This window comes from Spodoptera frugiperda, chromosome 6 (assembly GCF_023101765.2).
Source record: "Spodoptera frugiperda isolate SF20-4 chromosome 6, AGI-APGP_CSIRO_Sfru_2.0, whole genome shotgun sequence".
NCBI classification, from domain to species: domain Eukaryota; kingdom Metazoa; phylum Arthropoda; class Insecta; order Lepidoptera; family Noctuidae; genus Spodoptera; species Spodoptera frugiperda.
Window position 1 is genome coordinate 4,701,191 of NC_064217.1, and position 14,841 is coordinate 4,716,031.

At 35.0% G+C, this 14,841-nt stretch overlaps 1 protein-coding gene across 1 annotated transcript; it reads left to right on the plus strand.

Annotated features, from left to right (window-relative positions):
• The first annotated feature begins 899 nt into the window (after nt 1-899).
• On the plus strand, nt 900-2,980 carry LOC118267711 (uncharacterized). The gene is made up of 4 exons (XM_035581848.2): nt 900-1,150; nt 1,474-1,653; nt 1,984-2,143; nt 2,840-2,980. Exons 1-4 carry the CDS (start codon nt 1,058-1,060, stop codon nt 2,908-2,910), a joined length of 504 nt encoding a protein of 167 aa, XP_035437741.2. The 5' UTR covers nt 900-1,057; the 3' UTR covers nt 2,911-2,980.
• Nucleotides 2,981-14,841: the final 11,861 nt, after the last annotated feature.

A 14,841-nucleotide genomic window follows, 5' to 3' on the forward strand; every position in this document is an offset into this window, starting at 1 on the left:
CTTTGGGAACATTTGTGTCAAGTAGAATTGTTACTTGTTAATTTTATTGAAAACAAATTATTTGTAATTGCATTGCAGGGGATTTCCGTTTATATCATAAATGTGTTTACAATAGAGGTTTATGAGCGTTTAAACATTTTCGCAGAAATAATTACGTGATTTAAAATTCCGTGCTGGCTTAGGTATCTGCCTAAACAATAATGAACTTCAGAAATGTAAGTAGGTATGCGCATTTTTCTTGAATAAATGTTCTAAAGTGAATGAATCATTTTTATTGTGATTGTGGGATTCTGCAGAAAATCAGAGAATAACACACAAACAGAGTCGGGACGGGCTACTTGTTTAATAATTCTGTAGTACGTTAGTTGATTTAATTTTATTCTTGATTAAACTAGATTAGAATGCAGTGTTTGAAAATAAATGTTTGGTATCTTATAGTTTTTTTATTGTATCACCTCACTATTTCGGTAGTAAACAAAAATGAATAATAACGTTAATCATAATGCATTTATTCCTGTAATAAAATTACGTCCAACTTGTCATCCACATATGTAGGTAATAACAGAATATTATTGGTAGATACTAAAATTACTCATTTGTTTATAGAGGTTACAAATAACTAAAGTTTATAATATACCTGTAGAAAAACAAACCTATTGATTTAAAATGAATAAATGTAATGTTAGGATAAATAAATAAAATTAAAGTTGGATAATTTTTATTTAACTCAAACTCAAACAAACTCTTTTATAAAACTCTTTTATTTGAGATTATTTAAGCGAACAATGTACCGTCGTGCAAAATAATAAGTATTTGTGTTATATTTACATTAAATTGTGACATTTATATGCTCGTACGAGCAGCTTCCAATGTTTTGTATATTCTGTGGTCATGATAAGGATACTCTATACAGAAACCTTTAACAAGTTAAAATTGAATCTGTACAAATTGTGTGAAGATGACATTTAATTTTTAAGGTTATGTTGTAAATAAACACTTTATGTAAAAGTTATATTTTTTAATAATATCTTGTAAATAGCAGTTAGTGTAAATAAAAATGTCGGAATGGCAAGCAACATGTTGTAACATGAAGGATGTGTGTGGAGCCTCATTGAAGCATTCCGTCATTGTGGTGTGCTATGGTACAATTGTAAGTGATCATTATTTACTTTACTTGAAAATATCAGTTTATAGCTACCTAAGGATAAATTGTAATATGATCGTCTGTAGTCGTATTTATTTAACTATTGGTCAAGTAACTGACTATAAAATTAGCCTTAATGAAACTCACAGATTGTAAAATATAACAATAATTAAAAGCATTTATTCTGAATCACTTTCAATATGAGTTGCGGGAAAATTTCCTCAGTAAATAGTAAATATCACTGGGTAGGTACCTAATGAGTTGCCCTAGGTACTCAGTCATAGCATAAAATATTTGCTTATGATGATAAAATCATTAACCTGTTGCAGATGATAGCTATAATAGCGCTGTTAGCGTCACTGGGGACAATCCTCTCTATCGCTAACAATGAATTGGTCTACAACTCCAACCCTATCAACGCCATCAACATGATCTTTGCACTCTTCTGTACCAGCACATCGATGTACCAGGCCGTCGTATCTATTATTTTATTGCTGTACGTACGATGCGTGAGTTGTGTTTTGTTAACTATGCAGTGAAACAAGGGCTTGAGCGTACGCAACTACCAAGCGATCTGTCTCCACGTTTGACGCTCAATGTATACAGGGTGACCTTGAATTCGACGTATTCCTCTCGGGAGGTGATAATACAACTAATTTCCTACAAAATTCAAATTCACCCTGTAGAGATAGTCGAACGAGTTGATAAAAAAGTAAATGTAAGGAATTTGTAAATCACATGAAAACTTATGTTATAATTTACATTGGCTTTTATCCCAATTTTGTTGAGAAAGAGATGGAAACATTATTTATCATGCAATTTCCAACTTTACTTCCCAGAAAAAAGGGTCTGTATTCATACTGTCGGTGTGGTTCGTGTCGCACGTGGTACTCATGGTGGAGTATACCTTCATGTTCATTGCGCGGTCCATCATTTGCCTCTACTGCGGCCACCCGATGCAGAGTCTGTTCACTCTCGTCGCAGCGTGTTTTTATGATGGTAACATTTTACACTTTTCACAATAATACTAGGTTTTTTTCAATACACACACAACTTCACGCCTTTTAATCCCCGAAGGGGTAGGCAGAGGTGCACATTACGGCACGTAATGTCGCTATACAATGTACACCCACTTTTCACCATTTTGTGTTAAAGTCCCATGTAATAGGGGGTGAGCCTATTGCCATATCCTGGACACAATTCCAGACTCCGTGCTACTACTGAGAAATTTACGTAAAACTGAAAAAACCCAGTAATACTTTGCCTGACCCGGGAATCGAACCCGAGACCCCTTGTTCGGCAGTCGCACTTGTGACCACTCGACCAACGAGGCAGTCTGTTTTTCTCAATAATAAGTCCTAATACACATCAAGTCGGGAAGCATCAACAGTTTATAGACCAGAATCATAATCAGTTGGAAGACGTCCATTCGTCTGTTCCGGCCCCATCTGTGGTGGTCTGATGACTCTTTTAGGCGCCCCACGAATTTGAAATTGGGAGCCCTGCCTTAGTCTGCTATTACAATTGTGTCACAATGCTCGATCCCTGAGCAGTGCAAGAGGGATGGAGCTATACAACCTACATAGCTCCGTCCCTCTTGCACTGTTCAATGATCGACCATTCTGACACAATTGTAATAGCAGACTATGGCCCTGTGCGGTCTCAAAGTAAAAGAAAGTTTGTTTTTGTTTTCAGGTGTCATCATATATTTTTGTGCCATCGTAGCCAGTTACGAGAACACATTAGATCTAGATATACTCTACTAGTAATTTTGATTAACTAAATAGTTTTTTTATCGAATCCAATATTTACCAATAAATATACCTATATACATTGCTCAAGTGTTGTCTTTTAAAGTACTCCACTTAAAATAACCTTTTTATTTAACCTGGGTACATATTGAAACTGGTGGCTAAATCACAACTTCTATTATTCAACTTCGGTACTAAAGAATGCAACGTACTTATATCGACACAAGCCCTGTGCAGAAAACTGTAAGTCAGTACCCACCTGTCAAGAAAGTTCTGGTGACGTTACATTTATTATTATATTTGTGTTCCAACTGATTTGGGAATAAGAAATGTTGATTTCATTGTGCAACGTCAAGCTTCATCCCCGAAGGAGTAGGCAGAGGTGCACATTACATTAACAGCTACTGGTTGTCCAAATAAATAAATAAATTACGGCACGTAATGCCGCTATACAATTTACACCCACCTTTCATCATTTGTGTTTTAAGTCCCATGTAATAGGGGTTGAGCTGATTGCCATGTACTAGGCATAATTCCAGACTCCGTGCTTAGTAGCACTGAGAAATTTTCGATAAACCAAAAAATGCCTAATAATACTTTACCCGACCCGGGAATCGAACAGGAGACCCCTCGACCCCCGAAACAGTCTTGATCAATAAAATATTGATTTCATTTACAAGATATTAATTGAATGATCCAAATCTTAATGAAGGGCATATTAATTTAATTGAAAAGAAATACTTGAGCATAACTCGTTGATTACAAAAGTAAATAGGTACGAAAGTTGCCCCCTCTGTAGGCACAAGTTGAAAGCGAATTCTCTGTGATCAAAGACTTTTAAATGAACTGTTTAATCTTTTGATTATTAAGTTATGACTTATTTAGCGACCTGCTTTAAGGGGGATGAGGGTTTTGGATGAACATAGGTAGGTACTATTGGGTTTGTTAATTTGAAAATTGATTGACGTAGTTTGTACCGATTGATATGTGATGGGGCAGTAAGTTCACCATCGTATGTTTTTTGGAAAGTGTTTATTTGGTTTTAATTGAAATGTAGCCATAATAAATTGTTCTTTTGTGTCTTGATTGTGTTTGTAAACCAAAATTCTACATGATAAATACCACATTCACTAACGGTACAAAGATTTCAGATCACATAAGGAGTTATTCCGTTTGGGCTACAGCAGTGTTAGTTCGTCGTCAAACATGAGGCCAATCTAAAGCTGTTTCAGATAATATTCGTCTTTTTTTCTCTTCAGAGGGCCTAGTGAGAGTTTCAGCGCTCTGATAGGCCAGCTCGAATGAACCAACCAATCGGTACCCTTAGTACAAGTTTGCTTTACATTGAACGAAACTGATAAAAGAGCGCGTTCGGCGCTCTGATTGGCCAGGACAGATGAACTAACCAATCAGTACAAGTTTCCTTTGCGTTTAACGAGATCGGATCGGTTCGGTTCATACCAACAAAACACAGCGCCGAACGCGCTCTCGTTAAACGTAAAGGAAACTTGTAGTAAGGGTACAGGATACAATTACAAATGTTACGTAAAGTTACTCTTAATATATGTTTCAGAACATTCATTGTTTCCACGCCATTACACTAGGAAGTAGTTAAAGATGTTTCTAGAAGCAGATCCATGCAATACGTTGATTGTGTATCACGGCTACAGACCAAGTAACACAAAACCAGTACAAACTGACCTTTAAATGTGTAGATAGGCCATTCAAAGCGAGACCATGATAAACTGGTTTTGTGTAGCTCGCTGTGCACCCGTGGGTACGTAGCATCACGTTCGGCCATAAGTCGTTCCCGCCGTAATCTAAGCTCCGGCCTGGCAGCCATACTATCTGGCCTTTGCCAAATACGCTATTAACTTTAATATCTAACGTGATGCTCCAAATATTTTGTAATTAAGATAAATATTATTTGTTTACTTTTTAATAAAAATAAGAAATGTTCTTCCTGTAGAACATTTGGTGTCAACTAAACCACTGAAATATTACTTAGTGATTATTTTGGGACAAAATTTAAGTAGATCTACGTAGGTGTAGGTACAAAACAAGGTAGTCACTCTATGTAAAATACTGACAGTCTGTCGAATATTGCAGTTGACACAAGATAATATTTAAGTAAATCTTTTCACGTCATAACTACTAACAACATGTGTAAAACATAACATGAACTACATAATATTACAGTCAAGGAAAATAAAGTTGGGTATACCAAACTTCATTCGTTTTGGCGAATAGTTACACTTTCCTCAATTATAAATTAATTTTATTGTAGTAATTAGTAAATAGTTTAAGTCTGATATCTACGTAGCCTGATACAGCAACAATAATCAATAACCTAGGCCTTTAATTATTGGATCATCTAGTTACATAGCAGCACCAAAATTTAGCATTAAATCTAATTACAGCAAATGCTGCAGCGCTGCGAATTCCATCCATTGCATAAACGTAAAGCGCGTGATGATACATGCAGCAGCTGTAGCGCTTAATCTCAAAGCGTAGTGTAATCAACGTGGAGCGCACAAACCTTGAGGCGTGCGTATTTGGCAGCGACATTCTATCTCAGCTCAATGCATCAGCCGCGCTGCAAGCAATTAGGAGGGGCCGCTGAATTCGCGGGTAGCGTGGATACAATTTTCTGACTGAGATACAAATTAAGAAATTTCGAAAATTTTAATGACACACTTGGAAATAGTGGCGTTTGACTCGACATTCTGTGTGGTATTTACCGATGAATTTTCTTTCTTTCCATTTTATCTATGCAATTAACCGGTCATGTTATATTTCGTCTTTGATTGCTAATAAAAAACGTCGGCCACCGGAGGTGTTTTCAGGTGATAATGTCCTTAACATTATGTATACATATTTTTTACATATGTGAAATGAAAATACTATTTACTACCATACGCTACAAATATAATCTACAGAACACACATTTTTAGAGGCCTTTTTGGTTTATCTTTAAAGGAATAAAAAAAGTACGCCTAATAAACCGTTGAACTTAACATCAGTGTCACAAAACTTACCAAGCAATTCTGTTTAATCCATTTACATGAAACTGTCCGTTTGACCCAAACCCTGAAAGGATGAAACAGAGCCCGACATCGACATTGAACAACTAGGGCGCAAATAAAACTAGAACTAACCACTTTTGGGTGTTAACATAAAAAGCCCTTAAACTTAATACAGCTGTAAACCGTGACGTCACAGATTGGACGTTTCCCTTATGACGTCATTACCGTTACGTTAGTAGATGCTTGTAGCAGCGGCGTTACGAGCAATCTAACGCGGATGAGGTAATTTCAGGGTTGCCAGCCGGGAAAATGGCACTACACAATTTTTGGCTGGGGATTTTCAATTTAAAAGCCATTGTCTTTGTTTTTGGTATTGAAAGTTTGGCAGTTTTATTAAAATGTTTATAAAGTGGAAGCTTGAAATTGGTTGAAGGTTTTTCTAGTATATGCAGCACTTTCACATGTTTTACTAAGAGTAATTTTTAATGTGAGAATATTTTGCTGTTTCCGTTTATATATACGGTTTCCTTTACAATTGTTAAGTTTTTCGAAATTCATTCTACTAACACAGTAACCAGAACTTTATATTTTTCGTTGTAACCTTAGTATGAGTTTGCTTTACGTTTAAAGTAATCGAAACGAGAGCACGTTCGGCGCTCTGATTGGCCGGCTCAAATAAACTAACCAATCAGAGCGCCGAACGTGCTCTCGCTTCGATTTAACCGTAAAACAAACTCGTGCTAAGGGTACTGGTCACTTTTACAATAACACATAGTTTACAATAACTCTATCAAAAGTAGGTAGTACAAAAACTATTAAAATGCGCAACCAGTTGTAGCCCTAGTCAAAATTCGCGACGCGTACTACTGGCTTATTCCACTACACACTATACATATGTACATACATGCATACACATGTACCTACGTATGTAGCTATAGCACAGAGGTAGATGCAGCGCGAAATTGAGTGGAGTGATGAAAATTGTTAATTACTGCTGCTAATACAGATGTCAGTTACATATTTAAGCACTAAGTTAGTTCCTAATATAGGTAAGTGATGTACTAATACTTATTTATAAATGGGGATGTATGTATTTTCTTTATACTTATTTCAAGGTAAATAGAATCGCTTAACGTGTTTTTGGACGTTAAGCGCGCTGAAATATGTTGTAGTCTTCTTGCATAGGTAGGTACACAGTTATTATGATTTTATTTTAATAAACGTTTTCCGTCATTAGGTTTTCTTTTGTGCTGTGGATGGGTTTATAAACAAACAAGTTATACACATGACACCCAGAACCGGAACAACTATTGTTTGTTGAACAGGAATCTAACCCGATACACGCTGCGCGGTAGCCGGTTGCCCAGTCGTCTGAACGTTAACGACACGGTAGGCGTACAAGACTGTACGCCTACCTTGTACTCAAAATCAAGGTTCTACATTTATTTCCGAAATTATATCTAATAGTTCTCACCTCCTGAGCTAAACGTGGCACTCCTATATTGATACAAAATGTACGTACGTACAAAATATTTAAGTTAATTTTATTTAAATTATCCTTGGGTAACAACTCAAGTAGTATTATAGTAGGGATACAACAGTGTCTCTGTAACTTTAAGGTAAATATCGACAAGGGATTTGTTGTAGTGAATAAATAAGTGGTCTGAAAACTAAGTTGTATTATTCATATAAGTTTGTTAGTTAAAACTATCGGTAATAGGTGTAACTGTTCTACAACAATATATAGGAAGATTTTTGTTTAAGGCCTTGAAAATGTAGACTGTATCTTTAAAACAAAAATACTTTGTCCCTTATTTAGTGCTTACTCTGAGAGTAACATCCACGTCCACAAAATACGGGAGAAATTATGTAGGTAAGTTACAATGTTTGAAACATAGCCATACATTTTGTACGTTTAAATTTTCCACATTTGTACAGAGATATGAAACCCCTTGTTTATGCATAAGCCTTTTGCATATTCTGCTTGGTAGCCCGACGTGTAGCCAATTTGACCAATTTAGTACTGCGACCGAACGCTTAAATAATAAATGGAATAGAATATATACCGTATTGTAATTACCGAAGACTCTTTTTGGAATACGTATGTCAGTTATGTGTCGAGACATGTCCTAATGCCAATTAGGTTAGAGAAATGTTAATCAGATGATGGACCTTTTTAAAGCTGCGATAAATTCTAAATGTGGATTGGAAAATCTAATATTGCTTTTATTTTTGAAAGACATTGAGCAAATAATTTATAATTAAGTAATAATGTGTGTTGGGTAATAAACACCCCGTTATTAGAGCCCATTTCGTCAGTGACGTTATTAGTCCCTTGTGTAAAGGGTCGGGTACAAATACAACAATGTGCTCTCATTAGACTTTTGAAATCTTAATAATACTCGAACGAATGATTACTTAAAGGGATTTTTGTAGGATATCGCAATCTTTATATGATTCTTAGTAACTCAATCAGAAAATGCAGAAGTTTTAAACACATGTTACTTTATTTGTACTATGACATTTGTCAGTCATCTTTCTGAGCAACGTACGAGATTTTTTTTGTGGAAATATGTGAGAAAAACCTCCAATTTGGGTAGCCTATGTGCATACTTCTGTGGCAAATGATCGATGACATATAACGCAAAATAGAACGGGCCCTAGTTTATGTTCACTTTGATGTAAAGCCCAAAAAAGTTCAGGCCCATGAATTTTGTACACACACAGTCATAAAGTAAAAGGTATAACTAACATAAACGTTAGGATTATAGAGATTAATATGCGGACAAACCCGGCTTTACGAGCTAGCGACCGTTCTTATGATGAATTGGTTTGTGGGCAACCTGATGGTTTTGCGGCTTATGTCGATATTTTCCCGCTGCTAGTGAATATTTTGTATTGGCCTACATATTTTACATTTTGCAACATAATACGTATTTATAATAATTATAAAATTAGTCATGTTAAAATTAGTAAGTACATTGGCTTATTTATAACTAGATTGTGGAGCTACGAAGAACTATTTATGCGCTTTGAAAATATAAGTAAAATAATTTAATAAATCCAGCTATGCAACGAAGACAGCATTGTAGATTGATTTAACATTATCAAATGCAATCAAAGCAACAAGACAGCTAAAACATGTATGATTTGTAACCTGCATAGTGCATAGGAGACATTCACTTAAAAATGTATGAATCAATCTCAATCGAGTTACAGGGTGTTAGTGTCCCATGATTGTCCAATGTCCATCACCGATCATCAAAAGTCCAAGGCACTTCTAGCAGACTTAGAAGCTTCATATTTGGAATACATATAGAGTTTAGTGTCTTAATCATGGAAAACTTTGTATTTTGTAATTTCGGTCCAGTTTTCCAAATGTGCATCAATAACTTTGTAATCATATAAATATATGGGATTACAAATGGATTTATAGTTGGTGGTTGGTTGGTTATAAATTTAATTTGTAGTAGGTATTACCATATGAGGCAAGGGAGGGGGTATAGGGTGGGTAAGGGTGTGTTTAGCCCATGAAACTGAACAACATTATTACTTGTAAAATGGTCGACGTAATGAAAAACACATGATTGGACATGTCTTGAAGTACGAAAATCTAAAGATAAAACAATATATTATAATTTAAATCTGTTATATATAAATTGTTAGCGCGACTAGCCTCCTTACAGACAGACTGGCCTCTATTTTACTCTATGACTGACAAGCAAAATATACGCCAAAATGACAGAACAATGAAATGTGAATGCCTTCGAGCGAGCGGCAGCCGCACGCATACGTGCGAGCGCCCTCATGCTGTTCGGATGTGCCTCGAAACCTAACCTATAAGTTTGCGATTTTCATTTATAATTTCGAGGGCTTTGAGAAAAACTGTGGCTGAAGCTCAAGAAGTAGTACCGGAAAAGAAAAAGAGGAAGACTACATATAAAAATAAGAAAATATCATAAGACCTTTAACAAAATTCGTTAGAAGTAGATGGTATCAAAAAGAAAGGCTCTACAAAAAGAAGTGAGATCCCATCAAAAACATCCTGTACCCAAGTTAGTAGCTCAGTCTTACTACCGTCAAAAGTTGTGAGATCCATGTAATACCAAGTCGGTTAATCTATTTAGTGTCTACTTGAAGGACCCTGTATTAAGTTATTACATAAGTTATTATCATGCCAATATTAATAATATTTAACGTTTTAAACAAATAGATCGACTTGGACATCGCATGAAAACAAAATGAATATTACAATATTATATATGATTCTTTAGTCTCTCGCGCCTCACGCGATTGAAACTCTCGTTCCTGTTGGTCGCTGGCCCGTCGTACTGTGTAGTGTGATACATACTAATAATCAAATCAAGCGATGTCCAAGTCGATCTATTTGTTTTACCACGTTAAATATTTTTAATATTGGCATGATAATAACTTATGTAATAACTTAAGACAGAAGGTCCTTCAAGTAGACACTAAATAGATTAACCGACTTGGTATTACATGGATCTCACAACTTTTGACGGTAGAAAGACTGAGCTGCGAGACTTGGGTTTTTTACAGGATGTTTTTGATGGGATAACTATATTGTGGAGCTACGAACAACTATTTTGGACTTAGTAGATGTATTTATGCACTTTAAAAATAGAAGTAAATTAATTTAATAAATCCAGCCATGTAACCAAGACTGCATATAGATTGATCTAACATTAGCAAACGCAATCAAAGCAACAAGACAGCTAAAACATGTATGATTTGTAACCTGCATAGTGCATAGTCTAGGAGACATTCACTTAAAAATGTATGAATCAATCTCAATCGAGTTACAGGGTGTTAGTGTCCCATGATTGTCCAATGTCCATGCACGTATTACGGTCAACATTCATTACAGTGTCTGGCTGCTTGTAAAGGGGTTAGCTGTTGACGTAATCAACAAGATAACATGGACATAGATTGATGTAATTTGACGTAATTGTAGGCAGCTGTGGGCTGTGGGGGGCTAGCCGTGTTCTGAACAGGTTTGTAAAGTCTGTGGTATACATGGAGAATGTTGAAGATTGATAGTTGATAGTTGTGTGACCATAGGTTTGTTTGAATAATTTTTGTTTCTTCTTGAAGCGAAGTTTTGACAAAACTATGAGGTTGATCAAATTTTACGTGTTTTATTCTTATATCGGGGGCAGGCTGTACTTAAGTAAGTACTACTACGGGATACATAGTGTTGATACGGGATATGACAGGGTATCTTTCACAATAGAAAATACATTTTGTCATGCTGGATCCGCGTTTTGGCAGACGACGGGTTAAGTCACACATGAGTAACACAAAATCTCCAAATATTTACAAGCAGTAGCAACTCATCAGAAATAAACTGACACAGCATCACAGCGGCCAATCATTCACTAGCACACAAATACCACAATCGCGATCTAGTCGTCATTGTGTGTTATCTTTATTACTGTAATGGAGTTTTATTCCCACGAATACATCAAGGCGAGGCCCTTAACACAGTTTAATGTTAGTTGACAAAGGCGTTACAGGATCCGAACAGTTGTGAAGTGATTATTATCCAAGTTGGGGACACAGCTTCGCCTTACACGCGGAAAGGCCCACGTCATCAAGATTTATGACTTACCTTAAACTCGACTTAGTTGCCAAATAGTTGACAAAGGATACTATATAAGTTCGCGAGTAATTTGTATGTTTGTGCGTGTTGTTGATACGTTCTGCAGCGGAATTATGACGATGTTGTGTAGTTTGTGTGTTTATTATGGATGTTAGGGCTTTACCATCAGGTAATTTGGGTATTTATTTTCAACAAGATAACTTTTTTTATTCTTTGGGTGATCAAGATAAGGTATCACAAGTACGAGTATTTTACAAAATGGTTGTCTATCTGTTAATGTGTAACATATGTAAATAATTTAGATATGTCGTTACTTTTGCATATTATTTTCATTGCATTGGTAATTTACTACTATTAAAAAAGGCACTACATACAGAGTTTTTAATTTAAATAAAATCTGCATAACATCAAACAATATACCGAGTACGTAATTCAAATAATCCTCTCAATATAACAGGGATTCAGGTTTTCATTATTGAAACACAGAATTTCGTTACATGTGGGAGTAATGTCGGCTGTGAAGCATTTTTCATTTAATTTCCGCCATAATGACGTCATAAATTACACACCACTCTTATCTTTTCCCCACTTTTTAAATTAAACTCTGTTTTTAAAACGTTTCGTCCGTTTTACCCAGTGTATTATGAGTTTTTATTATTTATCTTTTGAAAGGCGCAGGCAAGTGAATTAATTCATATTTTTAGTTACTACGCAAAATTTCAGCATTGTAGGTACGTGTAATATTACAGTAACATTAAAAATGTTCTGTGATTTTCTGGTTGTTTTTATTGAAACAATCGTGAGACACACTAAATCAACAAAAAATTACGGTTTGCTCACGAAAATCACGGTTTACTCATGTATATTAATGAAGAAAAGCTCTACTAGTTTCTACTCACAAAGGGACTTTTCATCATGAGCAGCGTGCGCAGACGCGGCGGCATCGCGCAGCCTACTGTATTACTGTAGTCAGTAAACCGTGTTTCTTTTAGTTGCTTTTATTTTCTTGAAAATTTGTAATACTATACCAAAATACATATTAATAGGGTACATACTCAACTGCGCAGTGTTAATGTTATCGGTGATGCTGAATTGTATATATTTTCAAACGCAACCTAATAAACTGGCCCTTGCCCATTACTGTATAATAAAATGAGTAAACTTAAAAACCATTTAATTACAAAGCGAATAATATCACCAACACAAGTCCCTGTGGAGTTTACAAACTCGACACAAAAGCTAATACTTTTCCACTTTCCGTACTTTCCCGACTTTTATAAAAACCTGTCAAAAAAACTTTTCCATTTTCTTTGGCACACACAATTCAATAAGTGCAAGTAAAGCTGAGTATATACAAGTTGGGTACATAAATCTCAGTTAGCACTGCGGGGTGCGCCCCACTCAATTTACTTCTATGGTCACCCTTCTAAGATGAAATTACATCAGATAGTGCTTACCATCCCTTATCTTAAGGTGATTTGGAAAAGATACGTTATTTATGTCACTGTTTAGATATCAGATTTGTGTTAAATTATTTATTTATTTATGTTTGTTGCTTTTTTATTGGACAATGCAATTGTACGAAGTGCTTTTTTTGTTTATGGCAATACTGATATTTTTTAAAATAGGAACTTTTGATTTGTTATTATGAAATATTATTTGTTGTTGTTATGAAAAAGACGTTGATTCGTTGATTCTTTATTATTTTATAGCTTGATCATTTATAAAAAAAATCATAGTTGTAATGTCATTGAATTAATTTATTTTTAATAGCGGTTTCCCGCGGGCGGGTTGTAAATACAGTGAAGCGAAATTATTAATTTACAGCGTGGATACGTATTGTTTATTTAGCAACTGGTTTCGCTGATCAGCGTTTAATTCGTATGAATAAACAACACTGTATTAATGCAATAAAAATAAAGTGTAGCTTTTCAGCCATTTGTCAAATATTCCAACAGTTGTGAAGCTGTTGTTCATAAAATAAATTCAGTCGTTATGGGAGATAATAACTCAATAAAAACTATAAATAAAAACTGTAGCGCGCAGGAAGTATGGATTACCATCGATATATCAGCGCTAGTGTTGCCAAGTTCGTGCCATTTTGCAGGATTTCTCAATCTCTGCTTGGTTTGGGATGTTTACTACTACTTGTAGTCGTGGTGTTCGTGATGTGGTTTCTAATACAAATGTTAAGGAGATGTGAATTAGGTTAAATATGTGAAAATACTGACCAGTATTTTTAATACATGGTCATTATAACTAAGTAAAATCTGAGTAAAATTCTGTGCGCTCGAACCAGTTTTTAGTTTCATCTTTTTTACTAGCAACATTTTATTTTGCATTATTTTCTTTTCTTTATTGGACAAAGGCTGGCAACACTAATCACTGCTGCATGATAGTAATTAAGAACTCGAAGCTACGATGTTTTATTTAAAAGTTTGTAAAGGAAAAAGGAGTTGATATGACTTTCTTTGTAAGCAAAATACAGGATTAATAAATTGGTGTACTAATTAATAAGAAGCGACTCAAGCGTCTAATATAAAATAATACTCGAACATTTTTCAAATATATTTAGTTTATAAATCTTTTTCACCGATAATGAACTTAATAGGCAAGACAAAAATACTTAAATAAAACGAATCAAAGTTTAGGGCGTCATTTCTTCGTATAAAATGTACCTACAAGTGACGTTCGGTGATATTTAAAATCAATTTAGAAAGTATTTGTTTCCATAAGAAGAAAAAAAACGTGTCTAATATTTGATATTAATCTACAAGACAGGCACTAAAATTAAAATTAGTCATCTACCCTATTGTGCAAACTTACATTGTGTTTCATTAATATTGAACTTAAGAAAAATATGCCTAGAAACTTTTGTTATTGAATTAGTTAGTGCGGTACTTACAAAAATATGATGATAGTGTTCCTATAAGTTACTATAAGTAACTCGCGGTGTAACAGAGGTGGGCCATTAGAGCTGAACTAAGCTAATGAAGCGCTGCAAAGTTTAATTAAGTACACTTTCTTTACAACAATGGACTGATCATTAGCGATGTTGCCAGCTAAGGACTATGTTGCCCGTTATAAAAACTGCTGTTAATAAAAGTTGATAAAGGGTGTAAATTAATTTTGGTTCGAGCCATTAAATTGTTTTTTGTACACGTAGAAGTTATAAACGTGTGTAGAGTATAGCGTTATGGTTTGTGAGTGACTTGGCGTTTCATGGAATTAAAGAGTTGAATACTTAAAATAAAAGCTAAGAATTTTTGCAGAGAAAGCCCTTCTATCGTATAAGAC

What these genes read in the sequence shown, in the direction of transcription:
- LOC118267711 (XM_035581848.2), top strand. Translation starts at nt 1,058, where the DNA reads ATGTCGGAATGGCAAGCAACATGTTGTAACATGAAGGATGTGTGTGGA. An exon ending in TATTGCTGTACGTACGATGC is followed by an intron (nt 1,654 to 1,983) that starts GTGAGTTGTGTT and finishes TTTACTTCCCAG; the next exon opens with AAAAAAGGGTCTGTATTCAT. An exon ending in CGCAGCGTGTTTTTATGATG is followed by an intron (nt 2,144 to 2,839) that starts GTAACATTTTAC and finishes TTTTGTTTTCAG; the next exon opens with GTGTCATCATATATTTTTGT.